At 34.9% G+C, this 11,234-nt stretch overlaps 1 protein-coding gene across 22 annotated transcripts in view; it reads left to right on the forward strand.

The window, feature by feature from the left end:
* LOC127867293 (neurogenic locus notch homolog protein 1-like) overlaps positions 1-11,234 on the forward strand; it is a 279,268-nt gene that overhangs the window by 28,186 nt on the left and 239,848 nt on the right. For 10 of the 22 annotated variants that reach the window (XM_052408350.1, XM_052408344.1, XM_052408345.1 and 7 more), the window contains exons 9-13: positions 1,838-2,065; positions 2,508-2,753; positions 4,977-5,090; positions 5,730-5,846; positions 10,425-10,682. The exons of 7 other annotated variants lie outside the window; for them this stretch is intronic. In XM_052408350.1, the coding sequence (XP_052264310.1) occupies positions 1,838-2,065; positions 2,508-2,753; positions 4,977-5,090; positions 5,730-5,846; positions 10,425-10,682 (963 nt within the window). The remainder of the gene's footprint in view (positions 1-1,837; positions 2,066-2,507; positions 2,754-4,976; positions 5,091-5,729; positions 5,847-10,424; positions 10,683-11,234) is intronic. 5 more of the 22 variants (XM_052408356.1, XM_052408362.1, XM_052408354.1 and 2 more) reach the window with 4 other exon arrangements.

An 11,234-nucleotide genomic window follows, 5' to 3' on the forward strand; every position in this document is an offset into this window, starting at 1 on the left:
GTTCATTAAACACACTCGGATTTATTCCAAACTGATTGGCAAAGTCTTCCTCAGACACAACAACTTCCTCCATTAAACCGTCCCAAACAATGTCAAACTTACCTCCATCCACAAAGTCTGACATGGTAATGTTTATTTATTGTATTTATATATGTTTTTTTATGTTTAAGTCCTTATTTTCAAAAGAAATTAGCTTTTAACGAGCCTTATCAAACACAATTCATGTGGCAAAATTTGCAAACTGTAGAAGACGACAAATGTAACCTTAATAATAATTTATGATTTAAAATTATTTCATTATTTAATGCATATTACATTGGGTTTTATTGTGAAGTGTGTTACTATTTTATCTGTTTTACTATTTTTACTGCTTTTTTATTGTTTGTTTTATTTATTTGGTCTGTTTGTATTAAGTGCTGAATTTTTGACATAACCTTTGACCTTTGATGTTTGCATATGAAGGCGTGTCAAAAAAGTAGTCCGTTTGTTACATGACGTCATCAGCATGAACTTTTCATTCTTAATATTTGTAAAATACGTTTTTTTCTGTTTTTGTTGCTGTTTGTGGATTAAATGTAAAACATATCGGTATCAAATTGTTTGTTTTGATAAATCTGAGTCAGTTTTACAATAAAACAAAACATTGTACTTAAGTCTTAGTAGCCTCCACACATGACTGATATATGAACTTCCTTTTGACCGTGATATAAAAAAAGATATCAGGCAACAGGATATCAAGCAGATATCAATGTGGTGGTATGATAAAAGCTGATTTTGATAAAAATGTAAATGTTATCTGGCATAATCCTTAAAACGGTTTAGAGAAATATTTTTATTTGTAATATTGACAATAAACGAGACCAACGTTTCTTAGTGTTTTCTTTGAAAGCTCGAAGTCAAAGGCTGAAACACAATTGCCAAACTAATATTTATATGGAACCACCTTCATCGATTTTTAGAGGCATAATCCTATATTGAAGTTTCCATACTTCGTGATAGTCTTTCTTTTCACTGTTAGGTGCCTTTTACTGTTTTTGAGATTAAACGGCGTATTTAACGTTCCTCGTTTGAGCCGTGACAACAAGCAACTGTCTTTGGATCCCCAGTACAGATATTGCTGTCTTAAAGACGTCGATACACGGTTCCATGGAAAACATTTCGACTCGTTTTACGGCCTGTACAAAAGATCAATCGCCTAGATTGCTGTACCTCACGTAGTTGTAACTTCTTTAGACTAACCACGACGATGTTTTTGTTTACCTTTTAATGCAAAGTGGGCAGGTATGTTCAGCAAAGTTTCCAAAAACAATCGAATTACTTGTAATGGAATTGTGCTTTTTGTTCATCTACGTTTATCTAAATCTAAGAAAATAGCGTATTACGAACCATCCGCGAAAACAGTTCATACCTTTTGTTGTTTTTATGATTATGCAGGATCGAAAATTGTTTTGCAAAGCATTATTTGCGAGTTTTAGGTTGTATTTTGCCCTGTTATATCCTTAGAAGATAACCTGTTACATATATGGTTGGCCTTGGCCGCACAACCTGTTCAAAGGATTTGATTTTTCATCGTCATCAGAATCTTACCAATCTTCAAATTTATCAAAAGTTTGAACTCGTGGATTGCTGGTTTCGTTGCTTTCAACCATTATCTCCTTGTTTCCCGATTCAATCTTAAACTGTGAAAAAAGTGAGTGATTTGGCAACGTTATTTCAGAATCCGTTGTAAGTTTGTCGTGTGTGTGTGTGTATTTATAAATATTTATGAATGTGTACATGATGTCTTCAACAAAGTCGAGCGTGTTCTTACTCCCGTAATATATATTCATTCTTGCAGACAATGCCTGCAAGGCACAGCCGTGTCATAATGGCGGAACGTGTCATGTGACAAACAAAGACCCCTACTACTTCTGTGAATGCGCCCATGGTCACTCTAATCGTAACTGCTTGTACGATCCTTGTCACAGCAGACCGTGCTTTAATGGAGCAACATGCACCGCTACAACAACGTCCCCGTTCTACCAATGCCAGTGCGCTCCCGGTTTTCACTACGAGCAATGTCAATGTGAGTTAAAATATGTATTAACTTTGGATTCAAAAATATATTTATATAAATTGTTTCGAAAACAGTATGCTTACATGGACACTTTCGATTCCGTTTTTTCGGAGGAGCCAATACATTGTATTTTTCGCCAGATTTTTAGGTATTCTATTCTAGTCTATTCGGTATAGTTTCGTTCAAAACACTCCGCCGTTGAACTTTAATCGCTTTAAATAACAATCATAGAAAATTGACATGTATGTTACATGCGTAACAAATACAATCATGAAGGACAATATAACATTGTAATTTTGATAAATTACGATTATTTACACACTTTTTGAGTCTCCTTAGTAAGTGCGAAATTTGCTGTTGATAATAGGATTACCCTTTTTTTTTTACAAAAAAAATATTTACTGGACGTACAATATTAAATGCGTTTGTATTTGGTTCCATGTATTCGCAGTTCTCATAGAAACCCCAACTTCTTCGACTCATGCTCCGCAAAATACCACGACGCAAAAGCCAACTTATATAACCACACTGGCGTCAACAAATGGCTCCATGCTTGTGTCAACGAACGGTCTCACGCTTATGCCAACGACATTTACCACGACGGACGTTCCAGCTCATTCTACTACTCTTACGCTTACGAATGGCCCCGCGTCTTCGACCACCAAGTCACATATCAGCGTCAACACAACTATTGGCAGTGAGTAGTTAAGGCTTGTGTTATTAACCAACACAAATATGTAAGATCATTTATATATGTTTATATTTCATATTTAAAAAAAATAATGCGCAGCTGCAACATATGAATTCATGCGATGTGTTACTTGCTTGCTTTTTCCGACTATTTAGTACCAGAAAGGTTTCCACTATTCATACTAAGTTTAGACCGTGGACGTTTTTCACGAATTAAATGATAAGATAACACTATTTGAATGAGAATATTAACTTCATTAATCTACCTTACGCAATGCAAGAACGAAAACTTGTAAATGTATCTGGTAATTTTATGTTCGAATAAACGTTTGTCAGATGAATGAAAAATAAAGAATGATGCAATCCTGTAACAATATTTCTTTGCTTTAATATTAAATTAACACATATTGGTTTACCAAAAAGATAACCATTTATAAAGTTGGACATTCATAGGAAAAATTTACTTTTTTTAATGCATTTTCATTATCAGTAGTGTGTATCGATCTATATGCTTGTAGGCGCGGTGACAAATCCAAATAATGGGCCGTAAATGGAATGATACATCTCATATGTGTGCAATATAATTTCAATCGTTATGTTGTTATGTTTACCTTTATTCGTTTTTGAAAGTAATTTGAGTGATTCTGAGCCGATTGTTAGGTAAAAGTCACAATTCGTTACATTAACATTTGCACGAAAATCACGCTAGGGTTTCTTTCGCTTTTTAACAATTACAATCATTATTATGATGGTGCATAAGATAATTATGAAACTTGCGTATAATAGTAGCATTTTCACGCCAGTGTCCTTTTGTTTCAAATTTTATGCATGGTTAAGGTTAAAAAACAAATTTATATTTTCCATTTGAGATAAAATTCGCTTTGAAGGCTACATTTTCAGTATGATCAATAAAAAAAAAATTGTATTTGAAAAAAAACAACAACAACAACGGCCCAGCAGGCGATGTCCTGAAAAAATAGATATTCGTATACTTTTTATGTCAAAAAGTTAGAGGGGATATTTGTTCATGTCAGTGTAAGATCGTTTGTTATTTCACGAGTGATCATAGAAATTATATGTTCACGAGTGGTGCAGCCACGATTTAAAATATTATTTTTTATGATCACGAGTGAAATGACAAACGATCTTACACTGACATGAAAAAAAAATCTGTTTCTTTTAAGCACCTTTCAAGAAAAAAACACAGCTGTTTCCCTTTCGCTGAAAAGTCACCCTTTCTTGAAGATTCTCCCGTTGCGTGCCTCAATACATTTCAAAACACAAAATGACGTCATTAGTATGACGAAATGACGTCATTATACCGGCGGAATTTCCAGTTAAAACTATTTTACAATGAAAATAAACGGTGAATTTAAGCATAAAATAAAAAGAAAACGTGTTGGATTCGGTGTAATGTCAATTTTTATTCACTCGTGATCATAGAAAATAAATATAATATTATTTATGATAATCTCAAAATAGACAAGGATTTCCAAAAATGTGTTCTTTTCATCGGTGAAGATAACAATTTGTTATTTCACTGCAGAAATGCCATATTTTATCACTAGGTATAAAAGAAAATTGTTCCCTCTAAAATCTCTAAACAAGCGTATAATATGATTATAGGTACTACCTAATTAACGGGCAAAAGCATTTTTGATAACCATGTATTTTTAATAAATATATTGACATTATTGTGTTCAAAATATTATAACTGTTTAAATAATAAAGTAATGCATCTGAAAAATTATATTTTCAAATAAGTTCCATGTTGTTTGAGCATCGTATAATTTTGTGTGTTTTCTAGCCGAATGAATTTAAAGCTGGTTCAGTGGTTGCGGTATACTACATGCTTTTGTCTAAATGGTTACATTGGGCACCAATTGGATGTACCAGCAGTTCTTGTTGTTCTTATAATGTGTAAATGAGTACGAAATAAAATTTCAGTTTTTGTTCACAGAATGCAATATTTTGATACGAATTGTTAGTTTGTATTATGAATAATGCCATTGACAAAACTTTTTACTATTGTACAGCGATTAGAAACCCGACATAAGAATGCGGTGATCAAAGCGAATACTGATATCTTACCTTTTTGAAAATTATAATGAACATAAATTCAACCAAGCTTGATATGCCAAGACAGTTTATATTAACTATTTATATAATGCCAATACATTTACATTATATGTACTGCCCTAATGTTTACGATTTTTTTTCTGTCGATAAGCAAATCACTGTGATTCCTCTCCTTGCCTAAATGGCGGAACATGTACCGCGAGTGCGCAATTGCCTTTCTACCATTGCATATGCAGACCCGGCTACGACCACCAAAACTGTAGCGGTAAGTAAGTAGGCTGTGCCAATTGAAGCGGACAGACCGGCTAGTGTAATTTAACCCTTTCAGTGCGGGAACCGAATTTTGAAGGCCTTTGCAAACAGTTTGGATCCAGATGAGACGCCACAGAACGTGGCGTCTCATCAGGATCCAAACTGTTTGCTACTCTGATAGTATTCTTTGAAAAAAATCGAAGACAATGCTAATTTTAGAAATTCAGCATACGACATTTTAGCAGAAGACAAATTTCCCAGCATTCAAAGGGTTAACCGTCTTTAGAAATGAGCAGTGCTCTGTTAAAAGGGGTTCAATGAAAATTATTAAGTAAATCAATCAATACTAGATATGAGCTTACCCAACATTCATAGACAAATATGGCCGTTAGCTAAAACTTCACCGAAAAATTTCATTAAAACTGAAAATTTTCAACTAAATCAATAAACGTTTGAGCACACTCAATCATTAATATGCACAATTCCCGTTACGTGTTATTTACAAATACTTGTTATCTATCATTTCGCTTGGAAATGTTTATCCAATATCTAGAACCATACAATTAAATGTTGACGCGATTTATGCATTTACGTGCATATTGCCAAATAAAGGTCTAAAGTATATATAACTTAAGTAATAATGTTTTTGCAGTACATCCATGCAACCGCGACCACGTATGTCTACACGGGGGAACCTGTGAACCAATATCACAATTCCCGTTTTACCATTGTAATTGCTCACATGGGCATACCGGACAACATTGCGAAGGTATGTAATACAAGGCAGAAATCCAACAGAAGGATTGTGCTATACATTTTTACATATGTTTAGCATTGTTTACGAATTCATATTTAACAAGACCGAGGCAATACATCAATTAAAAATTCATAATTATGCCGTATTTCACCGATGAGGAAAATAAAGATAATTTTTTAAGAACAATATTTGTACCACAGACGTTCTGGGCTATCACGACCTTTAACATACACATACGTAAAGAATCCGATTAGTATAACAACCTTTTTTTTCAAATTTCAAACCTTGTCAAAATGGCACTTAATGCACTTAACATGAATTGTCTAAACAGCGCATCCGTGCGACAAGACCTGTCCAAATGGCAAACCATTCATCCATACATTACATTGCGTTCTCCACGATTCTTTATTACCACAACCCTTGTCAAAAAGGCGGAAATAAGATTGAATTGTCTTTTAAGCTAAACCTTGAAAATACAACCTCAATCAAAAGTATGGCACATATATTTAAATGTATTTTAAGCTCATCTTTTCAATCTCAACCCTTGTCGAAATGGCTGTCCATACACTGCATTGTATCAATAGCTTTTCCTGGCGACTAGAACCCTTGCCAGAATGGCGATTCGTAAATTGCATAGTATTTTCAGAGCATCTTGCAATTGTAACAATTCAACTTTGTCCCAGTTCATCTTACAACCACACCATTGATCTTATAAAATACAGAAAATACTTGATATCGAATATGTCGTATTAAACACGGTGGACATTTTCCAATTTCGTGTGATTTTCCAATTTCGTACCGTTTCACAAAGCTTCACGCTTTTTCAGCCAGATCGGACTTAAAACCCGTTCGAAATCGTCCAAATTTATACCGTCTCTTTCAAGCGCCGATTCAGGCCGATCTTTGTTTGATCCGAACGTACGACGGCGTTCAAGGCAATTTTTATTTGTCTACAATTATAAAATTGGTTCCGGATCGATGTAGAATATTTTCCCGTTTCAACCCATTATCATCATGATAAAACTTTTCTCAACGATGTTTCGCGATTTGACTTCATCGAAAAAGTCAAACCATTTTAGCTCATCTATTTTTTGAAAAAAAAAGAGCTATTGTCATCACCTTGGCGTCGGCGTCGGCGTCCGGTTAAGTTTTGTGTTAAGGTCCACTTTTCTAATAAAGTATCAAAGCTATTGCATTCAAACTTGGTACATTTACTAACATCATGAGGGGACTGGGCAGGCAAAGTTAGATAACTCTGGTGTGCATTTTGACTGAATTATGTGCCCTTTTTATACTTAGAAAATTGAAAATTTGGTTAAGTTTTGTGTTTAGGTCCACTTTTCTCATAAAGGAAAAAAGCTATTGCATTTAAACTTGGTACACTTACTTACTATCATGAGGGGACTGGGCAGGCAAAGTTAGATAACTCTGGCGTGCATTTTGACATAATAATGTGCCCTTTTTATACTTAGAAAATTTAAAATTTGGTTAAGTTTTGTGTTACGGTCCACTTTTTTATAACGCATCAAAGCTATTGCATTCAAACTTGGTACACTTACTTACTATCATGAGGGGACTGGGCAGGAAAAGCTCTGGCGTGCATTTTGACAGAATTATGTGCCCTTTTTATACTTGCGACACTTACTTACTATCATAAGGGGACTGTGCACGCAAAGTAATGTAACTCTTACTGGCATTTTGACAGAATTATGGGCCCTTGTTATACTTAGAAAATTGAAAATTTGGTTAAGTTTTTCCCTTTTTATACTTAGAAAATTGAAAATTTGAAAATCAAAGCTATTGCTTTCATACTTGCGACACTTACTTACTATCATAAGGGGACTGTGCATGCAAAGTTATGTAACTGGAAAAGCTCTGGCGTGCATTTTGACAGAATTATGTGCCCTTTTTATACTTAGAAAATTGAAAATTTGGTTAAGTTTTGTGTTTAGGTCCACTTTATGCCTAAAGTATCAAAACTATTGCTTTCATACTTGCGACACTTACATACTATCATAAGGGGACTGTGCAGGCAAAGTTATGTAACTCTGACTGGCATTTTGACAGAATTATGGCCCCTTTATACTTAGAAAATTTAAAATTTGGTTAAGTTTTGTGTTTTGGGCCGCTTCACTCCTAAACTATTATAGCTATTGCTTTCAGACTTAAAACACTCACAAACTATCATAAGGGGACTGTACGGAACAAGTTGCATACATCTGGTTGTCGTTTTGACGGAATTATGGCCCTTTTTTGACTTAGTATCTTTGAATGTATGGTTAAATTTTGTGTTAACATCCACTTTACTTCTAAAGTATCAAGGCTATTGCTTTCAAACTTCAAATACTTTCATACTATCATGAGGGTACTGAACCTGTCAAGTTGAATTTTACCTTTACCTTTGAATGACCTTGACTCTCAAGGTCAAATAATTAAATTTTGCAAAAATTGCCATGACTTCGCTATTTATGATCAGATTTGATTGATACTTTGACAAAACAAATCTTACATGACATACTACAATAGACTCCACCCAAACCATCCCCATGCCCCCCCCCCCCCCCCCCCGAAACCCCCCCCCCCCAAAAAAAAAAAAACAATTTTTATTTTTCATTTTTTTTTAAAGATCATCTTATAAATGACCACACCCTCACTCTATACCCCACCCAGACCCCACCCAACCCCCAATTTTTTTTGGAAACATGGTCCCCCCCCAAAAAAAAAAATTTGTATTTTGTTTTTGCATTTTTATTTCTTATTTTTGGAAGATAATGTAATAAATGACCACACCCCCACACTATACACCCCTCTCCACCCACCGCACCCATCCATCTTATTTTTATTGAAGTATTGAGATAGTTCCCTTCACCCTTAAAAAAATGAGCGGTCTGCACCCGCAAGGCAGTGCTCTTGTTTAGGATAAGGCACGTCCACGTACCTAATTCGAATAATCATAAGTTGTGTTTTCCGACCGAGACGTGCAATGGGGTACTGCACGTTTACTCCTCCCGACCAAACGAAAAACACATACAAGCCGGCTTCCTAAAAGGGAGATCATGAGCGGATCAGATTCTACTCATCATTCTGAAACAATCGATGCAACTTAAGAGGTGTAAAACTTCATCTATATAGACACCACCCTTGAAAAATATGGAGGAACTGATGTACTTAGTGTTTTGCACCGAAATATGAGCGTTCATGATCAAGAAAGGGGCCCATTTGGTTTCCGGTATTTACCCTTGTGTTGGTTGTGGACAATAATTCATACCACTACATTTATAAGAGACGCACGTCATATTGACTGTAAATGGCATCCAGGTAACCCATTAGCTGATCCACGCTGACGGTATTGTCCACTTGACAAATGTAGACAAGCCTTAGTTTGTGTTTTTCGAGAATAAGCTATAAGCTTTCATTATAAAATACGCATGCTATTATTTCCTACATGCATCAAGATTGTCCGAAGGCGGATGGTGCAAGTTGCCTTCGACATGACAGCACGTTTATTAAATTGATTTTGAAAGTAACATGGCGACCAGTATTGCTAACGTACGTGTAATTATGCTGTATCGCGCTTTTATCACACAAATGACATTATTAAATGTTTAACATTGTGTTACATCGCACCATTGCAATAAGAGTTTACTGTTCCAATGCCGTGAGCACAGTTGTAATATGCTTATATTTGATGTTATCTTATACTAGAAAAGGATACACACATGACATTCTCCCTTAAAAGAGTAAATGTGCACACTTATTTATTGAATACCAAACAACTTCGTATCCGCAGAGACCATTCCTCTCTACAATGTTACAGTCAAACCAGATATATAGGTCGACGTACATAGTTATACTTGGTTATGACCTGATGTAAGATTAAACAAATAAAGGTACATAGTTATACGTGGTTGTTATCTTGTATTTGAAAACAAAAATGCAACATATAAGCACCCTTATTGAGCCAGGGGTATTTAAGGAAAATCCTTATTATCGATCATTGTTTTTTTTTTTTTGTTTTTTTTGTATATTTGTAGACCCTACGTTGGCGAAAAACCTCGTGTTTATTATCAAATGAATTAATGATTTGCGCAAAATGATCTTGCAACGTTATTGCAGAACCCGTTTTAAGTTCATCGTGTGTGTGTATTTATACAGATATACTTATATCAATTATATCGAAAAATTATGGTAGAGAGACACTCTCGATTCCGTTTCCTCGGAGGAACCAATACATCGATTTTTTTGCCAGATTTTATGAAGTCTGTTTGGTACAGTTTGGTTGAAAACACTCCGCTTTTGAACTTTAATCACGTTAACAATCATAGAAAATTAACACGTTGCGTAACAAATACAATAATGATGGAAAATATTACATTGCAATTTTGAAAAATTGTGATTATTTACAAACTTTTTGAGTCTCCTTAGTAGACGCACAATTTGCTGTTGATTTTGGGATTACAATTTATTTAATATGTACTTTATACCGAATAACTAGTTGTATTTGTGTACCAGACTTTTTGTTTTGAAAACAAGATATTTACTGGACGTACACTATTAAATGCGTTTGTATTTGGTACCATGTATGCGCAGATCGCGTAAAAACCACAACTTCTTCCAATCATGCACCGTCAAATACCACGACGCACCAGCCAACTAATATAACCACACTTGCGCCATCAAGTGGCCCCACACTTGTGTCAACGAATGGTCCTGCGCTTGTGTCAACGAACGGGCCCACGCTTATGTCAACGACATTTACCACGACAGACGTTCCAACTCATGCGCCTACGAATGTCCCCGCGTCTTCGACCACCCAGTCTCATGTCAGCGTCAACAAAACTATGGGCAGTGAGTAGTTAAGGCTTGTTTTATTAACCAAGAATAATATGTAAGATTACATTTATGTTTTGATAATCATATTTATAAAAAATAAACGCGCTGCTGCAAAATATAATTTCATGCGATGTATTACTTGCTTGCTTTTTACCGACCATTAAGCGCCGGAAAGGTTTCCACTATTCATCCGAAGTTTAGACCGTGTAAGTTTTTCACGAATTAAATGATACGATTACAATATTTGAATGGGAATATAAACATTATTTATCTACCGTTCTCAATTCTAGAACGAAAACTATTATATTTATTTTGTAATTCAATGTTCGAATGAACGTATGTCAGGTGAATGAGAAATAAATGATTATGCTATCCTGTATCAATGTTTTCTTTGCGTCAATATTAAATTAACACATATTGATTGACCGAATGGACAACCATGCAGAAAGTTGCACATTCATTATAAGAATATGCTTTAAAAAAAAAAAAGTTCACTATCGATATTTATACTTGTTGGCGCGGTAAGAAATCCAAATAACGAGCTGTAAATGGAGTAATATATTGAAT

This window comes from Dreissena polymorpha, chromosome 2 (assembly GCF_020536995.1).
Source record: "Dreissena polymorpha isolate Duluth1 chromosome 2, UMN_Dpol_1.0, whole genome shotgun sequence".
Lineage (NCBI taxonomy): Eukaryota > Metazoa > Mollusca > Bivalvia > Myida > Dreissenidae > Dreissena > Dreissena polymorpha.